Source organism: Bos indicus, chromosome 20, assembly GCF_029378745.1.
Source record: "Bos indicus isolate NIAB-ARS_2022 breed Sahiwal x Tharparkar chromosome 20, NIAB-ARS_B.indTharparkar_mat_pri_1.0, whole genome shotgun sequence".
NCBI classification, from domain to species: Eukaryota; Metazoa; Chordata; class Mammalia; order Artiodactyla; family Bovidae; genus Bos; species Bos indicus.
The window spans coordinates 6705269-6731356 of NC_091779.1; the positions used below are offsets into that span (position 1 = coordinate 6705269).

The 26088-nt window shown below is 41.5% G+C and overlaps 2 protein-coding genes across 6 annotated transcripts in view; one reads left to right on the top strand and one right to left on the bottom strand.

The window, feature by feature from the left end:
- The window catches only part of GFM2 (GTP dependent ribosome recycling factor mitochondrial 2), a 70523-nt gene that overhangs the window by 36933 nt on the left and 7502 nt on the right, over positions 1-26088 (top strand). For 2 of the 4 annotated variants that reach the window (XM_019982850.2, XM_070774528.1), the window contains 4 exons: positions 4251-4430; positions 5661-5776; positions 13551-13733; positions 14182-14648. In XM_019982850.2, the coding sequence (XP_019838409.1) occupies positions 4251-4430; positions 5661-5776; positions 13551-13733; positions 14182-14310 (608 nt within the window). In that variant the 3' untranslated portion in view covers positions 14311-14648. Of the gene's footprint in view, positions 1-4250; positions 4431-5660; positions 5777-13550; positions 13734-14181; positions 14649-26088 lie in introns of those variants that run through there. The other 2 variants (XM_019982849.2, XM_070774529.1) reach the window with 2 other exon arrangements.
- HEXB (hexosaminidase subunit beta) overlaps positions 14616-26088 on the bottom strand; it is a 32234-nt gene continuing 20761 nt past the window's right edge. Inside the window, exons 6-14 of one of the 2 annotated variants that reach the window (XM_019982852.2) lie at positions 25065-25166; positions 22829-22958; positions 20995-21175; positions 20284-20370; positions 17910-17982; positions 16565-16739; positions 15489-15579; positions 15227-15331; positions 14616-14786 (exon numbers count right to left, since the gene is read on the bottom strand). In XM_019982852.2, the coding sequence (XP_019838411.2) occupies positions 14726-14786; positions 15227-15331; positions 15489-15579; positions 16565-16739; positions 17910-17982; positions 20284-20370; positions 20995-21175; positions 22829-22958; positions 25065-25166 (1005 nt within the window). In that variant the 3' untranslated portion in view covers positions 14616-14725. The remainder of the gene's footprint in view (positions 14787-15226; positions 15332-15488; positions 15580-16564; positions 16740-17909; positions 17983-20283; positions 20371-20994; positions 21176-22828; positions 22959-25064; positions 25167-26088) is intronic. The other variant, XM_070774536.1, reaches the window with a different exon arrangement.

A 26088-nucleotide genomic window follows, 5' to 3' on the forward strand; every position in this document is an offset into this window, starting at 1 on the left:
ATTTCTTGCCACTCATTTATTACATATACTGGCTGAGCCACTCGTCAAACAGGTACACAGTGGGATTAACCATTGAAGTAGACAGCTCATCCTGGTCCTCAATACCAGAATGAGTATAAGAATTTGCAATTGGTGTGCTATTTTTTACTCCATAAAATAGTGGAAATGGGGAGTGGGGAAGGTAGACTTAGAAGGCAGTCAAATGGTACCAACTTCCAGTTATAAGATAAATAAGTACTAGGGTTTGCTGTACACCATGATAAAGATAATTAATACTGCTGTACATTATAAGTGAAAGTTAAGAGAGTGTATCCTAAGAGTTCTCATCACAAAGGAAAAAATCTTTTTCTATTTCTTTAATGTTGTATCTATATGAGATGGTAGATGTTCACCAAACTAATTGTGGTAATTATTTCATGATCTATGTAAGTTAAAGCCTTGTGTTATACACCTTAAACTCCTACAGTGCTGTATGTCAATTATATCTCAGCAAAATTACAGATAATTTTAAAATTTTAAAAAGAAAAAAAGTAGAGTGGAAAATAATTTTCACTAATAAACATGGTAATCTTGTGCTGATGGTATTCTTGGGAAACTGAAGTTTTTATATTTCTGTGCCAAAATGTAAGAATTCATGCTTTTTCTACATACGATCTTTTCAGTTTGCTTCCCTTAAGTAAAAAAACATGACAGCTATTCCCATCCCCACAATAAGAAAACTTGGACAGGTTTGTGAAAAAAATATAGAAAAGAGATGTTTAGCGTAACTAAGAACTTTTAAGCACTTCAGTGGTTTGTAAATAGGCCACGTGATTACTTTTCTTTGAAACTTGAAAAATTAAACAGGATATAGGGGCATGATGACAAATGACATGATGATTTCTCTTTCTGGACTTTATATCTGGAAAAACAAGATGCTTGAAAATATAAATAACCTCTTTCCAATTAATGTCTGAAGTGGTTAGAATATGATGGAAACTTCCAGAGGTTAAAGAAAGGAAGGTGGAACAGGAATCTTGGAAAATAACTCAGCACCTAAGCCACTAGCTATTCTGGAGAAATCTGTGGTCATATTTAACCTACTGCTTGAGAGCCACATTCTCATGGAAGCAATATGGAAAGTCTTCTCCATAAAAGAAGGTGACAAGGAAACTTATCTGACTGGCTTTTGGCAAAGGGGAAGAATTTCTGAGAATTTGTAACCATAGGCATTTTCAGCCTACGTTCATAGAACCAGTATAATCTATAAAACTCCAAACCAAGAAGAACTTGGTGTGAAGTCCTCTTGGTTGGTGATAGACCAAGGAGCCTTGAGAAAGCAAACATAGGGCTTATTAGGTAAATGTACCCTCAATCCAGGCCTCAAAGATCCCACAAAGTAAAATGAACTCACAGTATATTTTTTAAAGTTTTAAAATCATAAAACCTTGAGAAAAGGCACAATGGGCAGAAAAAAGCAGTAGAAACAATAAACCTCACAGGCAGACCAACAAGGGCTTCTGATACCAGAATTACCATGTACAGAGTATATAAAATATTATTTTTGAAGAAATAAAGGGGATTAAAAAGTATTAGTAAGAAATACGAAACTTTCAAAAATAAATAAGCAATGGACTCTTATCTGAGAAAGAAAGGAAATGTTCAAAAAAAAATGATGGGATTGTGTCATAAGGACATAGGAACCAACCTCAAGAGGCTACACTGGCTAAATCTGGGTTAATTTGACCCCCAGAATAGCTAAAAACAATAATTAAGCCATTGACAAAAAGCTAGAATTCATGAGGCCATACCGATAATAGATCAACAAGAAGAGACTGTTTTTCCTTATACTGAAATGCCAAGTGCTGACTGTTAGATGTTGAGGAGGAGGGTTGGAATAGAAAATCGTCATTTTGCACATACTTAATATTGTGTACATTGTTGAATAACATATTTGCATAGTCTTCAAGTGTCTCCCTCTAAATTGCTTATTAGTTACAAAGTGAAAAGCTAATAACCAGATGCTGTTGACTGAACATTCAGACCACCAGTGATCACATGCTGTTGAGGCACAGGTTACATTTGTGTACATCTAGAAAATTATCAAAATGTACAGGCATTAAAGAAGACCGAAGTTCAGTGGGAAACCATCCTATTCATGAGACTTCCCTGGTTGTCCAGGGGCTGAGATTGTGCTCCTGATGCCTGGGGCCAGGGCTCTGATCTCTGGGCGGGGAACTATTAATAGATCTCACGTAGCACAGGTGAGAGTTCACGTGCCACAACTAACGATTGTGCATGCCACAACTAAGACCTGGTGCAGCCAGGTACATGTTTTGAAAAAGAGAATGAAAGAAAAGTATAGATAAGATCCATATTATTCATAGATAAGAGGACTGAATAGCATGAGGGTACCAGTTCTACCCAAAGAAGTGTATCAGACTTTAATACTTACTATAAAAGCAGTCATTATGATACTGACCAACTAATCAAGCTAGGAACAGACAAATATACCAGGGGAACAAACCAGAGAGCTTAGAAACACACATCTATATGAAAATGTACCTTTCACTGAGTGATATTGAAGCTCAGTGGGAAAGGGTGGACTGAATTTCAATAAATGGGCCTGGAAAAACTATTCACACGGGAAAAGATTTAGATTCCTCCCACATACTGTATCTAAACCTCAATTCTAGTTGAATTTAAAAGCCTAAATAAGAGGAGAGAGTTGGAAAGTCTCCCTTTGAAGACAGAGAATAAAGAGAATAAATGTTAATGTATGCAAAAGAGGAAAGAAAGAAAACCCCAACGCTTTATGAGAGTTTTTAAACTTTCAAATTTTTGGAAGACGGTATAGGAGAACTTTAAGCAGGTAAGGCTGAAACTGTGAACTAAAAGATTAGTAAATTTTATGTTATTGAAATTAAGACTGTATTAGAATATAGTGAAAGCAAAAAGATACACTGAGAAAAGATATTTGCCTCATATAAGACTGGCAGATTGGAATCCAAAAATCACTAAAAACATGGCAACCAGCCAAGTAAAAAAGTGAACAAAAAAAGTTGAACAGACATTTCACAAAAGAGGCTGAAGGCCCATGAACATATTAAAAGATTCTCAGTGATTAGGGTCATGCGAGTTAAAAGACAAGATGCCCTTTTACACCAACAAGATTGGCAAGAAAACAGTTTGGCAACTTTGTTATGAAGTTGGCTATGTGTAGACCTTAGTTCTCAGCAGTTCCTCTAGTAGGTATCAGTAGGTATCAGTCCTGGGTGTTCATTGGAAGGACTGATGTTGAAGCTGAAACTCCAATCCTTTGGCCACCTCATGCGAAGAGCTGACTCATTTGCAAAGACCCTGATGCTGGGAAAGATTGAGGGCGGGAGGAGAAGGGGACGACGGAGGATGAGACGGATGGATGGCATCACTGACTAAATGGACATGAGTTTGGGTGAACTCCGGGAGTTGGTGATGGACAGGGAGGCTTGGCGTGCTGCGGTTTATGGGGTCACAGAGTCGGACACGGCTGAGCAACTGAACTGAACAGGTGGTTTCTTGACTGCTTCTCCCTTGATTAGCAACAGTTCCAAATCTGCCCTGTGGAACTCAGGGAAGGTCACAGAGACTGGAGTCTTGCCTACAAGAAATGGGGGACAAAAGGGCCTCCATGCCAGAGAGCCACACAGGGCCCCACTCAGTTTCACTGACCGCTGTTGCTTGTTGACAAATGAGGGATACCGTTTTCATTTTAACAAATAGATCAGTAGTTTTGGAGGAAAGGAATCATGAACATTAAATAAAGAATATATTGCAGGAACAGTATGAAATTCAGCTGTTTGTTGTCAAGGTTAAAAACCTTTTAATTTTCATTAGATAGTCCTTTGTACTCAGTAAGTGTTTTAAGTAAAAATTTTGTGCTTAATAGAATTTGGGTCACAAATGTTTAAATGTATGATCTTCATGTCAGAACTTGTGTGTTCATCTGCCTTAACACACCCTAACACTGAAGCAATATTAATAGATGATTCAGAGCAGGTGTTTAACGTTGATAAACACAGAATCTACACTTTCTTGATAGAACTATTTACTCTGACATTTTTATACTGTGCTTAGTGTCTTTATTGGTATTCTCTTCCACTTTATCTTCCATGAGATCTTGAACTTGTTGACTGTAATTAACTTGTTGGACTTGTTGATTTTGCCAGTTATGGCACCTTGACACCTTTCCAGAACAAATCTCTGAGGTACTGTATTCGATTTGTTTACAGATACCTTAGATAGAACTTTAGGAGACAAACGGCATCTCGTGACTGTAGAACTGGAAGCAAAACCTGTGGAAACATCATCTCTTCTGCCCGTTATCGAGTATGCAGCAAGCGTTGCCGGAGACCTCTCGCAGGCCTCCCGAGAGGCCTTTGAAAATGGCGTTCACAGTGCGTGCCTCCAAGGTGAGGCAGTCAGATCAGTAAGATGAGGGTCACTTTCAGCCCCTTCTAATAACAGAAATTATTCATTCTTCTTTTCTAACTTTGGGGTGTTTTCTCCCTATTTCTGCCCACCATGCATATGTCATACCTTGTAGTCCCACAGTATTGCATATTCTGTTCTGGTTTTTTCGGTCTTTTGTTCACTTTGCTTTTCAGTTTTGGAGGTTTCTACTGATATATCTTCTAACTCAGCCTTTCCTCAGCCGTGTCCCATCTGAGCACGTCAGTGGTCTTCTTCCTTTCTGTTACAGTGTTTTTGATCTGAGGCATTTCTTTTTGTTGTTTCTTAGGACTTCTGTCTCTCTGCCATCATGACCATCTGTTCTTAGTGCCCTTTACTTTGTCTGTTACAGCCCTATAAATCAGTTTATATTTTCAGTCTGATCATTCAGCATTCCTGCCATGTCTGGTTCGGATGCTTGCTCTCTGTATTCAGATTGTGCTCTTTGCCCTTCAGCATTTTTCTTGATAGCCAGATATGATGCACTGGGTAAAAGGGACTGCTCTAAACTGGCCTTTAGTACTGTGGTGGTGAGGTGAGGGGGAGGGGGAGTGTCTGTACCCCTGAGATTGGGCCTTAGCCGGTGCCCTTGACCTTTGAGCTGCACAGCTGTTTCTCAGTCCTTTCATCCCCCATAGGTGGGACAGGATGGCTGGAGTAGACTGGAATTGGGTGCTTCCCTCCAGTCATCTAGGCTCTGATACCCCTTCAGGTTTGGCTCTGATATACTAGTTTCCTCTAAGGGCCGACCTTGTTAAGAATAGAATGCCTTGGAGTATTTCAGAAAGAATTCCTCCCCACTACCACCCTCATGTATCTCTGATATTTACTGTGAGAACCTGCTTGAGATCACAAAATTGTGCCCCTCCCCACCCCCAAGACTGGGTCCTCCTGGAGTTTTTGACTGTGACTGGGCCACATTGAGCCTCAAACAGTTTAGCAATTACAGTTCAGTGCAACTCCCTGCACTGACCTCTCTCTCCAGTCTTAGGGACGGTGGTTTGCCCTTTGTCCTCCCCTTTCCACTCAATCCAATAAGAGTTGTTGCATTTTATTTATTATTTAGAACAGTGTGATGACTTCAAAGCTCCTTACTTGCTGAACACTGGAAGTTCTCTGCCTCTTTGCACATTTCACTTACCCCTCACTGAGTACAATACAGTCCTAATATAGTTTTCCCCCTTACCTAGGACCATTGCTTGGATCCCCAGTTCAAGATGTAGCAGTTACTTTACATTCTTTGGTAATTCATCCCGGTACCTCCACAACTATGATTTCTGCTTGTGTCTCAAGATGCCTACAAAAGGTATGGAAGTGTCCTAATCCTTTTTGCCATAATTGTGATTGGGGTTTTTATTTCATTAGTCTGCCCTCTAAGGGATAAGAATAAGAGGCTTATGGAAGCTTCCTGATTGGAGAAGCTGCTGTAATAGTGCTTCCTGTTAAAGTGCTGCACTCAATATGCCAGCAAATCTGGAAAACTCAGCAGTGGCCACAGGACTGGAAAAGGTCAGTTTACATTCCAGTCCCAAAGAAAGGCTGCTGCTGCTGCTAAGTCGCTTCAGTCATGTCCGACTCTGTGTGACCCCATAGACGGCAGCCCACCAGGCTCCCCCATCCCTGGGATTCTCCAGGCAAGAACACTGGAGTGGGTTGCCATTTCCTTCTCCAATGCATAGAAGTGAAAGTGAAGTCGCTCAGTCGTGTCCGACTCTAGCGACCCCATGGACTGCAGCCTACCAGGCACCTCCATCCATGGGATTTTCCAGGCAAGGGTACTGGAATGGGGTGCCATAAGGCAATACCAAAGAATGTTCAAACTACCACACAATTGCACTCATTTCACACGCTAGCAAAGTTATGCTCAAAATTCTCCCAGCAAGGCTTCAATAGTATGTGAACTGAGAACTTCCAGATGTTCATGCTGGATGTAGAAAAGGCAGAGGAACCAGAAGTCAAATTGCCAACATCTGCTGGATCATCAGAAAAGCAAGAGAGTCCAGAAAAATATCTGCTTTATTGACTACACCAAAGCCTTTGACTGTGTGGATCACAGCAAACTATGGAAAATTCTTAAAGAGTTGGGAATACCAGACCACCTTACCTGCCTCCTGAGAAATCTGTATTCAGATCAACAGTTAGAACTGGACATGGAACAACAGACTGGTTCCAAAATGGGAAAGGAGTATGTCAAGGCTGTATATTGTCACCCTGCTTATTTAACTTATATGCAGAGTACATCATACAAAATGCCAGGCTGGATAATGCACAAGCTGGAATCAAGATTGCTGGGAGAAACATCAACAACCTCAGATACGCAGGTGACACCAAGCTTATGGCAGAAAGTGAAGAGGAACTAAAGAGCCTCTAGATGAAAGTGAAAGAGTGAAAAAGTTGGTTTAAAACTCAACATTCAAAAAACTAAGATCATGGCATCCGGTCCCATCACTTCATAGCAAATAGATGGGGAAACGATGGAAGCAGTGAGAGACTTTATTTTCTTGGGCCCTAAAATTCCTGCAGATGGTGACTGTAGCTGTAAAATTTAAAAACGATTGATCTTTAGAAGAAAAGCTATGTCCAACCTAGACAGCATATTAAAAAGCAGAGAACTTGCTTTGCCAACAAATGTCTGTCTAGTCAAAGCTATGGTTTTTCCAGTAGTCATGTATAGATGTGAGAGTTGGACTCTAAAGAAACCTGAGGGCCGAAGAATTGATGTTTTTGAACTGTGGTGTTGGAGAAGACTCTTGAGAGTCCCTTGGACTGCAAGGAGATCCAACCAGTCCATCCTAAAGGAAATCAGTCCTGAATATCCATTGGAAGGACTGATGCTGAAGCTGAAACTCCAATACTTTGACCACCTGATGTGAAGAACTGACTCATTGGAAAAGACCCTGATGCTGGGAAAGATTGAAGGCCAGGAGGAGAAGGGGATGACAGAGGATGAGATGGTTGGATGGCATCACTGACTCAATGAACATGAGTTTGAGCAAACTCCGGGAGTTGGTGATGGACAGGGGCGCCTGGCATGCTGCAGTCCATGGAGTCACAAAGAGTTGGACACGACTGAGGGACCGAACTGAACTGAATCCTCTTTGCTTTAAGGTACTCTCCGGACAGCCATGCACCACTAATCTGCAGACAGCTGTGCTCCCATTGCCTGACCTGTGTCCTTGCATTCTGAACCCTATAATCATGAGTTTCTAATTGTGGAGAATCTGATTTCTTAATCACTGGAGTTTTATTCAAAATAGGATCTAGGATATTGGTATTTGACACAGATAGTTACTAAACATCCTCTGATTCTGCCAAAGAGGCAAGTTGTTCTGGTGGCATCTCTCCTTTCCCTGCCTTCCCAGGTGGCACTGGTGTAAAGACCCTGCCTGTCAATGAAGGAGACGTAAGAGATGCAGGTTCGATCCCTGGGTAGGAAGATACCTTGGAGGGGAGAAGGAAATGGCAATTCATTCTAGTGTTCCTGCCTGGGAAATCCCATGGACAAAGGAGCCTGGTGGGCTACAGTCCATAGGGTTGCAATGAGTCGGACATGACTGAAGCGACTGAGCATGCATGCTGCTTTTCCTATACCAGATACACAGCCATAGAGACAATCTTGGTAGCTTTGAGTAAAAGACACTTCTGGGGTCAGCTCTGCCCAAAATGGACTATAGTCTAAAGGACACTGAAGGTCTAATATTGGTTCCAGTATTGAAGTTCATGTTTATTCTACTAAGATTAATCAAGGATCACCAAAATCAGATAAGTCTTGTTGAATTACAGATCAGATAAGTGAATTTCTTTCTCAGAGCATTAAACAGTCTCCTCTTCTCCTTGTGGTTGCCTGGGATATGCCCTTGAGCTAGTGGAGGTGATGGAATTCCAGTTGAGCTATTTCAAACCCTAAAAGATGATGCTGTGAAAGTGCTGCACTCAATATGCCAGCAAATTTGGAAAACTCAGCAGTGGCCACAGGACTGGAAAAGGTCAGTTTTCATTTTAATGCTAAAGAATGTTCAGACTACCACACAGAAATAATGCTCAAAATTCTCCAAGCCAGGCTTCAACAGTACGTGAACTGAGAACTTCCAGATGTTCAAGCTGGATGTAGAAAAGGCAGAGGAACCAGAGATGAAATTGCCAACATCCGTTGGATCATCGAAAAAGCAAGAGAGTTACAGAAAAACATCTCCTGCTTTATTGACTCTACACCAAAGCCTTTGACTGTGTGGATCACAACAAACTGAAAAATTCTTAAAGAGTTGGGAATACCAGACCACCTTACCTGCCTCCTAAGAATTCCATATCTGGGTCAAGAAGCAACAGTTAGAACTGGACATGGAACAACAGACTGGTTCCAAATTGGGAAAGGAGTACATCAAGGCTGTATGTTGTCACTCTGCTTATCTAACTTCTATGCAGAGTACATCATGCAAAATGCCGGGCTGGATGAAAGCTGGAATCAAGATTGCTGAGAGAAATACGAATAACCTCAGATATGTAGTTGACAGCACCCTTATGGCAGAAAGAGAAGAGGAACTAAAGAGGCTCTTGATGAAAGTGAAAGTGGAGAGTGAAAAAGCTGTCTTAAAACTCAGTATTCAAAAACTAAGATCATGGCATCTGGTCCATCACTTCATGGCAAATAGATGGGGAAACAATGGAAACAGTAAGAGACTTTATTTTGGGGGGGCTCCAAAATCATTGCAGATGGTGACTGCAGCCATGAAATTAAAAGACACATTTATTCCTTGGAAGAAAAGCTATGACCAACCTAGACAGCATATTTAAAAGCAGAGAAATTACTTTGCTGACAAAGGTCCATCTAGTCAAAGCTATGGTTTTTCCAGTAGTTATGTATGGATGTGAGAGTTGGACTCTAAAGAAACCTGAGCGCCGAAGAATTGATGTTTTTGAATTGTGGTGTTGGAGAAGACTCTTGAGAGTCTCTTGGACTGCAAGGAGATCCAACCAGTCCATTCTAAAGCAAATTAGTTCTGAATATTCACTGGAAGAACTGGTGCTGAAGCTCCAATACTTTGGCCACCGGATGTAAAGGGCTGATTCATTAGAAAAGACCCTGATGCTGGGAAAGATTGAAGGCAGGAGGAGAAGGGGACGACAGAGGATGTGAAGGTTGGATGGCATCACTGACTAGGTGGACATGAGTTTGAGCAAGCTCCAGGAGTTGGTGATGGACAGGGAAGCGTGGTGTTCTGCAGTCCATGGGGTCACCCACCAGGACCTTCGTGTGTTGAATGCTGATTCCGTGCATTATTCTCAGTGTGGGAATACTCTAGTTTTGTAGGTGACTGATGTGCATTAAAACACTTGCTTCTATGACCATTTTCTAATATTTTGGACTGTGTTTGAGACCTGGTTTTCTAGTCTTATTTGAATCCATAATTACAAAGTTAATTTAAATATCCTAGGTCCCTGACTTAGGAAGGCTGAACTTTTAACGACTTTTTTATGTGAGTTTAAATTCATACTTCTTAAGAGTTTTCATTTTAAAAAACACCCACCTACATTTTCAAAAATAATTATTTAAATATTGTTTTCTGGAGCATATAGTTAGAAATAGTGCCTATAAAGTGGTCATGATGAAATTGTTGAAAACATTTACCTTCTAATAATTCTTAGAGTTCCACCTGACTTTTGTTTTAGTATTGAAATAACTGTAACCTGAAAGATGATACAGTGCTTCTAAGTTAACCTCAAGCCCCAGTATTTTGGCCAGAATCTAATACCCCTTGGTTAACCTTCCATTAAGACCATAGTAGAGAATAAGAATTAACTTTATGAGGCCTCCACTTAATCTTTAGTTTTAATTCATTACTTTAAATACTGCTGATGGAAGTACTCTTACCCTTGTGAAACTTCATCTGGTGTGGACACTCCTTGCCTCTGCTGATGAGAAGTTAATGATGCTTCATATAGTTACTGATCCATCTATGTTGTGGTCATGGTGCACTGGGAACTGAAGGAATACAATAAGATGCATATGTTTTCTTGACCTAAACGAGCTTATGATTTAGAAGGAAATTAAATATAGCCAGTCAAAATATTAGATAGAATGGTATAAGATTCACAAAAGCTGAGAAGTGGGGAATTGGAGAATGGTTCTTGGTGTCAACTGCTAATTGGCACCTGCCAAGAGCATTGCCAACCACTGAACAAGGGCATTCACCATCGGCCTCTACAGAGACTGAACCCCATGCTGCTGCAGCTATTGACCTTCAACACCCGCTGAGGGAGTTCAGGGTGGAGTGGGGCACTCTTTGCTCCAGGAATCTGGTGGGATAGGTCTTTAGATAGTTGGATGTTTTTAGCAACTGATTTCATGATTCCAGTCCTTGCATCTCGTATTACCTAGAAAAGCACTAAATCCCTTTCTGAGGACCTCAGAGACTCCTGGAGAGCAGAAAACACTTTGTAAATGAGTGCTTAATTGTATTGAATTCCCCCTTCACCAAAATCGTATATATTGACCTTCCCCCACTGCCTCTTTGGAGCAGTCTCTCAGAGCTATCTGAGGTGCTGTCTCCCAGGCTGTAGTCTTCATTTTGCCTCAGATGAAACTTAACTTGCATCTTTTTGGTCGACATTGGAAAGAAGTTAATGTTGCTGAAATTCAGCCTCTGTTCACAGGTGCTGAATAGAAACGTGGAGACAAGAGTTTTTGGTGAAACAGGAAAGAGTAGCTTTAGTTGCTTTGCCAGGCAAAGGGAGCCATGGTGAGCCACTGACCTCAAGACTGTGACCCACTATAGTGTTTCAGGAGCAGGCTGTTTCAACCAGTCTACGGTCTATTTTCCTGAGGTTGGCAGTTTTCATTGGGAGGGGGGTTTGCTTCTGGTAAAAACAATTTAGGAGTGTGTGTCGGGCCTTTATATCTTTAAGGGAACTGTGAGTTTGGTAATTCTGCTTTGTGACAGAATTATAGTCTAAATTGTTCCCAGTTGCCTAGCCCAACAACTGTCCTTGTTTCTACATCTTCACATTTTCCAATCATTAACTCTTGAGTCGGCATTTTACTTCAAAAGACAAGCACACGGGGGCTTTTACAGTTTCCTTAATTGTTGACCTGTGATGTTTTGGAGGCTATGGGTACAGTGGCAGCATTCTAGATGTGGAAAGATTAAAGAAGGCAGGGGGTGATGAAATTAGGGTTGGAAAAGTAAAATAGAGTCCAACTGTAGGGAAACCTGTAAGAAACTACACTGAGGAATTTGAGATTTGAGAAATGTGGTAAATGATTTAAACATTTTGAAGAGAGCAGCATAATCATTAGAATATAGGAGGGACTGGAGTATGGAGAGCCCCAGACAGGGAATAGACTAGATCTGGGCTAGAGTATCAGCAGTAGGAATAGAAATCTTACAGCTTACGTTGGGGAAAAAGGAAATCAAAGATGCATGAAGACTAGTGACACCATCAACAGAAAGAGGAAAGAGCAGGCAAGTGTTTGGAAAAGAAAATAATGAGATCAGTTTGGGCCATATTAGGTTGCTGCAAGGTACTCAGACATCATCCCAGAGCAGGCCAGTGGATTACAAGGAGCACCCAAAGACTGTGACTCGAGTGCAGCTTAGATGAAGTTTTGATGCTCTGTAACTAGGCAGTTGTTCCCACGGAAAAGCCTGTGAAAAGAGGACTAAGGATAGACCCACGAGCACAATTCCTCCTTTTCGGTCACACAGAACTCTGTCCTTTCCTCAGTTACAGCATTATTCCTCTTAATTTTTAGTCTTTCCCCATTCCATTATGTTATTCAGAAAGCTACACTGTGGAGTGGCACGAAGCTTTGGGTAAGAATTGCAAAAACACATAGGATCTATTTAGTTGTTTGCTGTTGACTGTCATTATGTTTTAGTAATGTTTTCATTCAAGGATTATTAGATACTTTGTTGCTGATTAAGTCCTTTCAGTTGATAGCAATTTTCAAGGCTTAATCAGCTGCAAAGAACTGAAATTATGCTTTTACTATATATATGTGTGCTATAGTTTTCTGAAATTTCTACGATAAAGAGAATATACTGAAGTTTTTACCAGTCTGCCCATTTTTCATGATCATGAAGGTAGCAGGGAGAGGGGAAGGCGGAGGTGCTGAACTGTGGGGAACAGAAGCGTCCGAGGCGCAGAGCATTACTGGACAATAGACGCCATGGTAGCGTCCGGTCCTGAGTGAGTGGGGGCCGGTGAGCAGAGAGGATGATCAGCCAGAGCCAGATAAAGGAGAGGCCACATTCCAGAGCCCTTCTTTTTGGTCTGGTATCCACTGCTAAATCCACGATTATTGCATCCCACCTGACAACCAAACGGCTTAGAATATATAGGAAATTGTTTTAACTCTGGTAGGCTGGAGGAGTAGGTTACCTTTTAAAGCAAACCCATCAGTGGTTACAGTGCTTGCAAATGCCCTCTGAATCCATGTACCAGTTTGGCTGATGGAATGATGCTTACAGACAATCTGACTAGGACCCCAAGATGTCTTTGTTCCTCTGCTGCTTCCCCAGTTTTTGTCCACTTCTTATTTGCCTGATGCTGTTTTAGCTTTTTTCAGTTTCTGTATGCGTTTGTTCTTCTTGGCCTTTGAAATCTGAAATTCTGAACAGAATTCTGTTTGTTTTACACTGAGAATATGTTCTATTTATTGTGTTTTTAGCTCCTTTACTTCCCTCCTTGATTGCCCCGACTTGTAGCATGCACTGTAACTGTAGGTTTCAAACATAAAAGAGGAGATACATGAAGGAAGTATGTCTTTGAGAGGGGAAAACCATTTTCTTTCCCTGTGTCTCTGGGCACACGTTCACAGGTACTCTACATAATCAGACTTTACCAAGCACCCTCCTGCAACACATACATGAGGTCTCAGGCGCACTGTCGGCATGCACGGACGAGCGAACGTTGACCTTCTGGACTTCTTATAGAGTGTTAAGGCAGGCTTCTGTCTTTTTGCTGGAGGCTCTGTGCTTAAGAGTATGGACAGTATTTAAGGTTTTATGAAGCTTCCCTTCGTAACAGAAGTCTGACCTGCAGTCTAAGGAAGAGGAGTTAACATCCTTTAATTTTTTTAGGCTCTGAAGAAAGCTGATAAGCAAATTTTGGAGCCCCTGATGAATCTTGAGGTGACAGTGAGCAGAGAGTACCTCAGCCCTGTCCTAGCAGACCTGGCACAGAGAAGAGGGAACATTCAGGAAATCCAGTCTCGCCAAGACAACAAAGTTGTTATTGGATATGTTCCCTTAGCAGAAATCATGGTAGGTACTCTGTGACTAAATCTACATATTTTACATAAATTGCTTGAGAAATCCCAGGGATTCTATCCGCACGGGTGTGGATGTGTGGGGGAGGGCTTTCCAGTCCTCCACAAAGTTTGAGCTGTGCTCTACCAAAATGTGTCATCAGCCTCAATGACCGTTTTCCCATGCTGAGCACTTATCTACTTCTGCTATTGCTGGCTCAGCCAGTTCTTCCTGTCATTCTTTTCCCCGCCAGCCTCTCCTGCTCTAGGACAGGCGTCTAAGTGCCAGCAGAGTCTTTACCAAACGCTGGGACTGGGGAATACTTTTGAAGCATACCCCCGCTCCTGGTTTTCTCTCCTCCATGGTACTTACCAGATTTTTCCTGATAATGGTCAAAAGATGTACAGGGAGAGATCTGAGGCTTAACTTTGCAGAGCTAACTAACTTAAATTATTTTGATTAGGGTTATTCAACTGTGCTTCGAACATTAACATCAGGCTCAGCTACTTTTGCCTTAGAGCTGTCTAATTATCAAGCTATGAATCCTCAAGACCAAAGTACGCTGCTCAGCCAGAGACATGGCCTGTCCTAAGTCCTTGGAGGGAAACTCAGGAGCACCTACCTACTTCGTTTTCAGTAAGAACAATTTAAAAGAGAACTTGAACAGGCGGTGGCACAGGTGGCCGCTCAGTCTACTTTAGAGCATGAGAAATGTGCTCTGATGTTGACGGTTAATGTACCTGAGCTGTATTGTGTATCTAGTAAGTTATTACTGTTGGTAGTTAAGATTCAGTCTTTTGGAATACACTGAGTGATAGATATCACAAGGTTTTTGGTTGGTTGATTTTACGCTTGTCTCACAAGATGTCAGTCTTCTAATGTATAATAAGATGGAGGTTCAATAAAAAGATATTTTATTCAAAAACATGATTTTTAAAATCAGGTTGATTGTAGTATGGATGACTGTGGGCTCTTTTCCCATATCTTTCTTCTGTTTCAGCTCGTTTTTACATTCTGCCCTCATGCTCACAATATCCAGTAAAGAGAGGTTGTGCAGCTATTCCTCGTCTGTAGGACAAGTATAAACAAAAGATGTTTTAGATTGATATAATTCATGTCTGTCTTAAGAAACTTAGTAGCTCAAGTCAGAATCACTAAACCATACCACAGATTACTAAAGAGAGATTCATAATTAACGGAGAAACAGTTGCCAATTTTTCCTGATGAGATCACTACCTGTTAGGTATATACATTTCTGTTTATAGCACACACACACAAAAAAATCCCAATAAGCTAGCTAACACTGCTGCTGCTGCTGCTAAGTCGCTTCAGTCGTGTCTGACTCTGTGCGACCCCATAGACAGCAGCCCACTAGGCACCTCCGTCCCTGAGATTCTCCAGGCAAGAATACTGGAGGGGGTTGGCATTTCCTTCTCCAAGCTAACACTAAAGAAGGTAAAAAATCACCCTGTACTTCAGTCCTAGCCTGACAAATAAACGTGTCTTACCTGACCATTCTGCAGCGGTGTCTTGTTAGCCTCCTGTAGGCATCATCTAGGTCTGTGACTTCCTGGGGACTCCAGAGTCTCTCACCAACAGCACTCGCCCGAGGCCTAAAATTTAAACCACACATCCCCCAAGGCAGTTTACATTCATGTTTTCTTCAAGAAGCAAACCACACACTTGGGCAAGTTTGTAGTGCTTTCCCGCTTGGGTGGAGAAGAGAAACTGAGGCCCCTTAGTCCACATGTTCTCCCTGAGGTTCCATACCATAATCTTGGAGTAAGGTTAGTTGCATCCACATACTCTCCCCATATGCAGGCCTCTCCACCAATGACGAGCTGTTTCTGTTCCGGAGTACCTAGATTACAGTCAGTGGTGTGAGTGAGGTGGTTGCAACCTGAGGCTCACACACAGAGGCGGCGCTGGCTTCTGGTGTTAGCCTGGGGCAAGGCTTCTCCCTGGGAGTCAGGAGGACCTTGGGAGACGTTCACAGCTGTGGCACAAAAAATGGTGGCAAACTTTATTGCCGCAACTGATCCCGTGGTTCACAGAGTATTTGTTAGTGTGTGTCGACTAATGTAGCCGGCCAGTACTAAAGAGACCATTTTATTTTGGTTTTCCGCAAACTTCTTTGGACACCAGCACTCCCCTGGTTGCCTGTGAACAGTGTGCCAAGGAATGCAAGCTGGACTATGCTAGTGACCGCCACTCCTGCCTTCAGTACCTATCTTTTGGTATCAAAGGGACTAGGTGTCTACAGTAATTACGACTTCTTGGTTCTCAGAAAATGCTTTTGGAGAAACAGTTCCTGACAGACCTACAGTTTTGAAACTTTTTAAACACCAGAACACTTTTCCTCAAAGGAAATTGTATATTAAAGTCTAGTGTACAAAACTGTGTACACTGGACAAAGCAGAACTGTTATATGGGGTTTGAGAGCCTAGAGCCCCACCACTCAGACATGCCCACCCCCAAGGATGCCTCCTCCTTAGAACCCGGAAGCCACCGAACAGGACGCGATCCCTACTTAGGTGTCTTACATCGCAGAGGAAGTTCGGAGGAGAGACAAGGCTCCTGCAGTCAGGCCTCTTTGAATGCATAGTGACAAGTCTTATCAGTGTAAGGGAATCTTAGTTTAGAAGTTCTTTGATTTAGGAAAGAATACGGTTTTTTCACAAAGTTTAAAATGATACTGAGTTCAGTCTGTTGGATTATACACAAGGAAAATCAAGGATCAAACATAAAAGGGAGGATAGTAGGTGGTACCTAGGTAAAGATTCCCTGGAGGGCGGGGAGGGTTTGTAAAACCTAACAAGTCAAGTAATGGTGGCTGCTTCACTTACCTGCAAAGTTAAGAGGCTTCACAGAGTAGTACTGTCTCCAGTCTTGCCCATAATTGATTACGTCTAAGTACCAAGGAGCAGAAATGATCACAGGGAAGCCAGCTGCTGTAATGTTCTCTAGTTCCTTATAGAAGTCGCCCATTTTCCACACTTGAACTACTGTGCCTGGTAGAAGCTATTACAGTTACAAGTGAAATATGTATTATTAGGTCTCTCAGCTACAGCAGATGAAATTAAAAGTCTAAGGCATTGTAGCTAATAACTCTTTAAGATCCTTGACAAAGCAAAGTTTTCTTCTTTCCCCTTTCCTTTTTGAGGTGATATCTAATGCTATTTGTAATAAGGACTTAGACATTTCATCCAACCTTAGTTTGATGAAATGTCTAAAAAGTTTAGTATTTAACTTTTTAACTTTTGTCTATATACAATACCACATGCTGCTGCTGCTAAGTCGCTTCAGTCGTGTCCAACTCTGTGCGACCCCATAGACGGCAGCCCACCAGGCTCCCCCATCCCTGGGATTCTCCAGGCAAGAACACTGGAGTGGGTTGCCATTTCCCTCTCCAACGCATGAAAGTGAAAAGTGAAAGTGAAGTTGCTCAGTCGTGTCCGACTCTTAGCGACCCCATGGACTGCAGCCTACCAGGCTCCTCCGTCCATGGGATTTTCCAGGCAAGAGTACTGGAGTGGGGTGCCATTGCCTTCTAGGTAATGAATTAAAGCTTTCGTCCCATTTCTACCACACTATATTACTTACTTTGGAACTTACAGGATGCCACTAACACTTCTGGAAAGATAATACAAGTAGCTGGATTTTCAAATTTTCAGTTGCCCCATAGGAAAATAAAGAATTCTGATTATGTCAGAGAGAAATGCCTTAAAATAAAAAGTGTACTTGACCGTGATGCTTAAAATGAAGGTTACCTTAACAGCAATAAAGACTCATTCTATCTGTTTTGCCCTTCTGAAAAAAGGAACATTTTTCAAAGTACTTCAATTTGTTACTAAGAATGAGATGGAGAGGGAGGAGGGAAGATGGGAGAGATGAGAAGGAGGCGGCACTGAAGAATGAAGTAAATGGAAGAAATCAAATAAATACCATCATCATTGGTGTCGGTGTGTGGCTGTTGCCTCACAGCAGCTTAAATGGAAAAGTAAGCTAACTTCCCCCAACATTACAGGGAAAGCTTAGGGTTCCTTCCATCCAAGGTGTTAAGAGTATTCAGTTCAGTCGCTCAGTCGTGTCCGACTCTTTGTGACCCCATGAATCGCAGCACGCCAGGCCTCCCTGTCCATCACCAACTCCCGGAGTTCAGAACCACATGCAGTATTAGTAACCTCTCACCTTGCCTTCATCATCATAAACCTCTTGCCAGACTATGGATCTCTTCTTCATGGTTGAAATCATATCCAAAACCCTACCATTGAAAAAAATTACAAAGTTATTTCAGATCACCGACTTAGGAGTGTGTGTAAAGAATGCACACTTTATACCAAAGTCTGCAACACTGAGAGATGCCTTTCAGTATGTGCGTGTGAAGCCGCTTCAGTGTCCCACTGTCTGCGACCCCATGGACTGTAGCCCACCAGGTCCTGTGTCCGTGGGATTCTCCAGGCAAGAATACTGGAGTGGGTTGCCATTCCCTCCAGGGGATCTTCCCAATTTAGAAATCGACCCCATGTCTCTTGTGTCTCCTGCATTGGCAGGCAGGTTCTTTACCACTAGCGCCACCTGGGGAGCCTTTCAGTACAGCACAACTTTATAGCAGAACAAGCTAAAGTTGGGTGGTGACCCTATGGTTCCTTCTTTCTAGCACATGGCTCAGAACCTGACACAACAGAAGGGTTCAACAGTCGTTTGCAGAATGAATCTGCTAAGCGTGCTCCCAAGATAGGAAGATGAGGCAGTTCATAAGGAAGTGTACAAACAGCAATCTTGGTTAATCTCTTTGAGTACCTTAGAATAAAGGAAACAAAACTATCCTGTGATGGCACCTAATAACTTCCAGCTGTGCTGACAATCAATTCACAAGTTATCTCCTGACGTTCAGACAATGCTGGCTGTTAAATGCAGGATGAAAAAAAAAAAAAAATCAAGAAAAAAGAAAATCGGACTGCATCATGCGAAAAGCCAAATAGGAAAAGGCTAGAATCTGGGCCTGCTCATGCAGGGGTTGGCAAACTACCCTGCAGAGTGTGTGTGTGTGGCTCATGAGCTGAGAATGGTGTTTATATTTGTAAAGTGAAAGCTGCTCAGTCATGTCTGACTCTTTGCAACACCATGGACTATACAGTCCATGGAATTTTCCAGGCCAGAATGTTAGAGTGGGTAGGCTTTCCCTTCTCCAGGGGATCTTCCCAACCTAGGGATCAAACCCAGGTCTCTGGCATTGCTGGTGGATTCTTTACCAGCTGGCCCCAAAGGAAGACCCTTTTTACATTGGTCAAGTGAACTGAAGTCGCTCAGTCATATCCAACTCTTTGCAACCCCATGGTAAAGCACTTTTTCAAAAATATTAAAAAAGTATGCAGCCATATGCAGGCTTGCTCAGTCATGGCTAACTCTTTGCAACCTCATGGACTGTAGCCCACTATGCTCCTCTGTCCATGGGATATTCTAGGTAAGAATACTCGAATAGGTTATCATTTCCTCTTCCAGGGGATCTTCCCGACTCAGGGATCAAACCCACATCTCATGCACTGCAGGCAGATTCTTCACTGCTGAGCCATCGGAGAAGCCCATGAAACCACATGTGCCCCGTGAAGTCGCCAGTAATTACTGTCTGGCTCTTTACAAAATAAGTCTACTACTTTTTACCATAGGGCAGCACCGTCTAGTAGATCTTTATCTTCAGGAATGGAAATGTTCTTTATATGCACTTTCCAACATGGTAGCACTAGTCTCATCTAGCTGTTGGCTCCTGAACACGTGAAATGTGGCTAATGTGACTGAGGAACTGAATTTTTAATTTTCTTCAAGTATAATTTAATACAAACAGCCACATGCGGCTGTGGCTGCCACACCAGACAGCACAGGTATAGAGTAAAAGCAATGCTGGAGTTGACAAAATGAATTCCAGGAGCTAGACGGTGAAGCCTTCGCAGGGTAGCCTGGGTTTTCAGCTGAGTTCACAGAGCAGATAACTGCTACCACCCTATGTCTCAACAGTCACTGCAAAGGGATTGGAGTCACCATGTTATTGATTTAAAGAGAATAATGGTATTGCACCCTCCTTTATGATTTTTCATCTGTACTTTGTGTAACAAAGATTATAACATGTACACTTTGAAAAGGAATGGAGAGAAAATGAGAAAATAAAATAGTACTAAATAAGAGTTTCAGTTCAATCACTCAGTCGTGTCTGACTCTTTGCGACCCCAGGGACTGCAGCACACCAGGCTTCCCTGTCCATCACTAACTCCCAGAGTACTCAAACTCATGTCCATTGAGCCGGTGATGCCATCCAACCATCTCACCCTCTGTCGCCCCCTTCTCCTCCTGCCCTCAATCTTTCCCAGCATCAGGGTCTTTTCCAATGAGTCAGTTCTTCACATTAGGTGGCCAAAGTACTGGAGTTTCAGCTTTAGCATCAGTCCTTCCAGTGAATATTCAGGACTGATCTCCTTTAGGATGGACCGTTTGGATCTCCAAAATAAGAGCCTAAACTTTTACAAAAGGCACTGATGAAATAAAAATGAGTAGGCTTTCAATAACTTACATCTGCATATAGAAAGATTGTAGTTTCTTAAAATTTTTGCCAAAGCCTTTGTTCATCATGAAATTCAGGACTGCTGGATTGGACTCCCTTAAACAAAAACAGTGATTAAAATTTCATTAAAAGTTCAATATGCCCAATCGTTTTAAAGCAACAGACATCCCCAACATCATTTATACAGATGGAAATGTATTAAAGTTTGTAAAGAGCAAAATAAGCCCATTATGCCTAAATTAAGCCTAAAATAAGCCTAATTATGCCTAAAAAATAAGTCTAAAATTTAATTTTGAGTTATCTTAGCTTTCCACTGCAAATAATTTTTTTAGAAGCTGATATTGTGTAAAAATGGCTTTCCCTAAGCTCCCATGTCTTTCTTCCATCTAAGTCTATTTGCACAGAAGACTTTCACTAGAAAAATCTCTCCCACTTAATCATTATCCTCTTCACTAAAGCTATTCTTGTTCTCTATTTAGTTTTTTTTTAATTACCATTTTCTTCTGCATCTTAATTCTCCTTCCTACAGGCTTCTGTCAATAGCATCAGTATGTGAACTCTGTAAACAATTCACCGTCTTAGGAGTTGTGGTCCAAGGTTAACACCTCACAGAGATGTTCCCCCAAGTCTTCCCTTTTCCCAGGGACACCTCTACACCTACTTCAAAGATAAAAGGTTTTAGAAAAGTGGAGGAGGGGGGCAGTTAACAGATTTTCATACCAACAATTAAAATTTACTTCATCTCCTCCCAGATGAATGAATTCATCTGGAAACACAGTACTAATTTCTTTGAAAAGTTTAGACAGGAAGCTGTAAGTTGAATTCAGTATAGGGTTTATAGGTCCAAAAGTCCCAGATGGCTCTCTCGCATGATAACATGGAGTCAGGAGGTCTTTCTGGCCTAGAAGGAAACACGGAGAATCTTTTCTGAAGTAGTAGTTCAGTCACAAAGACAAGGCTTTGCACATGATTATACTACTTTATTTTGTTGAAGACAGTTAAGAGATTTTATACAGAAAAAGATAAGCGTGTTTACTCAGAGTTTCTTTGGTAATTTCTTCAGATAAGAAAAGGGAGAACTAATTCCTGAATACTGCACCTGTGTTGCTTTGCTTCCATTTCCATCAGCCTCTCTGAGATTTTATCCATTTCAGATACTATCTCAAATATTCAGCTCCCAAATGTTCAGCTTGCCCCAATCTTTTTTCTCAAGTTTCAATCCATATTTCAAATTCCCTGCTGAACACAATTAGCTTCCCTTCAAATATAATCCAACAGGGCTTCCTTGTGGGTCAGAGGTAGAGAATCTGCCTGCCAATGCAGGAGACACAGGTTCGATCCCTGGTCTGGGAAGATCTCATATGCGGAGCGACTAAGCCCATGCACCGCAACTTCCGAGCCCACCTGCCACAACCAGCGAGTAGCCCCCGCTTGCTGCAACTAGAGAAAAGCCTGCGCGGCACCAAGACCCAGCGTGGCCCAACATAAATAAAATAAAAGATACAATCTAACAGAAACTGAAGTCTCTCCCCCAGACTCCTTCTGTAGCTTCCCAGTTTTCACATTCTGGTAAGCCAGTCACCATCCCACCAAGGCTCTCGTCCCTCTCCTGCTGGAGTCAGTCAGTCCCCGAGTTTTAGAGATAGGAAGTCTGAGAATGAGATGTTCTATAACTTGGCCAGGGTCACTCAGTTTATAAATGCGAGAAAATGAAAAGTGAAAGTGACAGTCACTCATTCATGTCCGACTCTTTGCGACCCATGGACTGTAGACTGCTGGCTCCTCTGTCCACAGAATTCTCCAGGCAAGAATACTGCAGTGGGTTGCCATGCCCTTCTCCAAGGGATCTTCACCTCCCAGGGATAAAACCTGGGTCTCCTGCATTGCAGGCAGATTCTTTACCATCTGAGCCACCAGGGAAGCCCATAACTGCCAGAAGCAGGACTCAAATCCCAGGCAGTCTAGCTCCAAGAGCAGTTCTTAAGCACCCAGCAGTGAAGAATCCACTGGCAATGCAGAAGACCCAGGTTTGATTCCTGATATGGAAAGATCCCCTGGAGACCCTTGTCCAGTACTACCCACTGGAGACAGGCTACCCACTCCAGTATTCATGGGCTTTCCTGGTGGCTCAGAAGGTGAAGAATTCGCCTACAATGCTGGAGACATGGGTTCAATCTGGGGTTGGGAAGATCTGCTGGAGAAGGGCATGGCAACTCTCATGCACTGTCCTCCAGCTAAATGCCTGTCCTTCTACCAGAAACAAAAATATATTCTTTGATCTCTCAAGGACATTTTAGGTGTTACTTCAGTCATGTAACTCTTTAACTCACTTTTCACATTCTACTTGTAATCATTTTTTGTTTTATCTCGTGTTTATACTTTAGGCAATGCCTAGATACAGTGACCTGCTCACAATAAACATATAGTAGTTATTGAATTACAACCATCAATAGTGCTACCTTTGTGCAAATCACAAGAACGAAATAAGCAAGCACCAAGTCATGAGATGCAGGAGCACACGTGTTCACTTTCAGCAACTCATAAAACACCTTACCTTTTCCCCAAGACTCCGTATGTCCAGGGCTATCAAATTCTGGCAGGACGCGAATCCCTCGTAATCGGGCATATTCAATCACTGTACGGACATCGTTTGGTGTATACACATGAGACAAAGAATAGCTTCCCTGCAAAAGTCACATTTATTAAAACTAAAATGTATGAGCTGTTTATGGTTCTGTTTGCACTTTGGTATCTGCCAGCAGACTTTTCAGGTATCATGAAGTATTAAAGTCTCATGTGATGTTGGATGACTCATTTAAATTATCTGTACTGTATCTTATCAGTCAGCTCCCAGCACACTTTGGGTTAATTCCAGATTTACTGACAGAACTAAATGTCTACCATCACGCTATTTCAACTTCATGTGACTGACCGTATGACAAAACAGAAACAAAATGTTCTACTCCAAAGTGAAAATTCTGAATATAATGCCTTTGTCAGTTTTAGAATCAAAATTCACACAATATTACAAAACATAGCTGTTGGCATTCAAGATCACTTTAATTACTGCCAGCAGTAAAAATTCCCCTTGAGATGCCGATTTTTTTCTTTTTAATTAAAGATTACCTTTGGTCCTGTTTTATGTTCTTGAAAAATTAGAACTCAGTATCAGTGGTAAATAAAGGTCGATTAAAAGTGTTACTATGGCACATCTCTCAAGGTATAAGTATATAAATAAATGCTCAACTCCTTAAAAAATAGTCTTGCCTTCCCCAATCCCAACATCAAATCTGAATCAAGACCTAAGTTTATAGTAAATACAGGGGACAGAAGAACATATTGACACTGGAAAGGCAATCAACAAAACCCAGACTGTGGAAAACTACAGGACAAACTGAGCTTCGTTTCCTCAATGAAAATAATAAAGGAAAAATAAAAAGACACGGGCAGGGATGGGCACCCATAGATCCAAAGAGAACAGAAATATTAACTGACCACAATGTATGGAGTTTATTTGTATCCCACTGCAAATAAAACTTTTTTTTTTAAATAAAAAGGCACTTGGGCCATACATGAATAATGATTGGCTATCTGGATTATTGCTAATTTTTTAAGCTGTGATAATGAGTTCTTTTTAAACAGGCCTTTTTACCAATAAGAGATGATGTCTGCGATTACCTTCAAAATAATGGTGGTGGGGATATAGGTGCTATAGGATTGGCCATTACTTGATTATTGAAGCTGAGCAATGAGGAAGTGGGAATTCATTAAATTCTACTTCTCTTTATGTTTGAAGCTTTCCATGTTAAAAGCAAACAACAGGAGTGCTGCTAGGATTTCAATCCAAACCACATCAAAACTTTAAGGAAAGCTTTGGAATTGTGACCAGAGGACTAATTCAGGGTCTTGGCTCTGCCCCTTCATATCTACAACTTTGCATGAGACATGCAGCTTCTCTTGCTGTCAGTGACTAGCTCTGTAGTACAGGGGATTCAGTGAGACAGTAGTAAGGCTTGCTCCCTGCTTCACTGGTGTAGAATTCAGTCAATTTGAACACTTCTAACACTACCATTCAGAGAAGGCAATGGCACCCCACTCCAGTACTCCTGCCTGGAAAATCCCATGGACGGAGGAGCCTGGTAGGCTGCAGTCCATGGGGTCGCTAGGAGTCGGACACAACTGAGCGACTTCACTTTCACTTTTCACTTTCATGCATTGGAGAAGGAAATGGCAACCCACTCCAGTGTTCTTGCCTGGAAGATCCCAGGGACGGGGGGGCCTGATGGGCTGCCGTCTATGGGGTCGCACAGAGTTGAAGTGACTTAGCAGCAGCAGCGGCAGCAGCAACAGTACCATTATTTTCTATGAAGGAGCCATTATCCCTATGAAGGAGCCATTATCTCTTAAGATTCCCTACTTAATACAGTTTTTTAGAGAGAAAAGAAGTTGTCATTTACAGAATTCAGAACAATTCTGTTTAAAACACTTATAATATAGTTGGGCTACTTGATAAATATAATTATCTTTATGTTAATCACAAAAGCTTAAGGTCTCCTACATCCATTAAGGTTTTAAATTTGTATTTCTATAGCCCCATAAATGTTTACATTTATGATAACAATTATAAAAGCAGACCAATTTTGTGGACCTAACATGCTCAGCAATAGCATATTAAAAATTTAAAACCATGAATATCTAACTTTTACACAAGAAACATTTAAGCTGCAAACTTCTAAGGAAACCATACCAAAATTTTTTATATACCAACAACAATAACATGAATTACTCACTTTATTGCTTAATTCAGGAAAACTGATGCTCTGATAAGGGAAAGACTGGTCATCCACTATGTGCCAGTGGAGAACATTAAACTTATTAAAAGCCATGGCATCCTGCAAGCAAACAGGTTGAAAATTTATACACCTTAAAACCACAATGAGCTTATCAACTCATACCTGTCAGAATGGCTGTCATCAAAAAGAACACAACAAATGTTGGTGGGAATGTGGAGAAAAGGGAGCCCTCATGAACTTTTGGTAAGGTTTGGAGGTTTGGACATTTCTCAAAAGACTAAAAATAAAACTTAGCGTATGACCCAGCAATTCCACCTCTTGGTATACCTACCCCAAAAAACAAAAAAAAAACTAATCTGAAAAGATACATGCACCCCAGTGTTCACAGCCGCATTATTTACAATTGCCAAGATACAGAAGCAACCTACGTGTTCATTAACAGGTGAATGGATAAAGATGTATGCATATACAGTGGGACTCTACTCTGCAATAAAAAAGAATGAAATTTTGCTATCTACGAGATGGATGGACTTGGAGGACATGATACCAAGTAAAGTAAGTCATACAGAGAAAGATAAGAACTGACAGCACTTACATGTGGAATCTAAAACATACAACAAACTAGTGACTATAATAAAAAAGCAGCAGACTCAGCAAGAACAAACCCAGTGGGGAGAGGAAAGGAAAAACAATTACACGCCACCGATATACATTTCCATTTGTTAATACTTATCTATATCCAGGATTGTTTCCAATGTGTCTGTTTCCTTTTAAAATTTCCTTTTCAACAAGAGAAGGATGTGAAGTATAAATTTATTTTCACTTTTCAAAAAGCCTATACACAATGTATATCATAAATTAAAACTTTAACTTTGCCCTACTGGAAGAGAGCCAGCTCATGAATTCCCAGTAGCTCTTGGCTACCACTACTGTGGTGTTTGGGAATAGAGCAGAGGAAAAATGGGATTTACAATTCCCACAATTCTGAGATTTTAGTGCCAACTCTTTCTTACAAATGAAA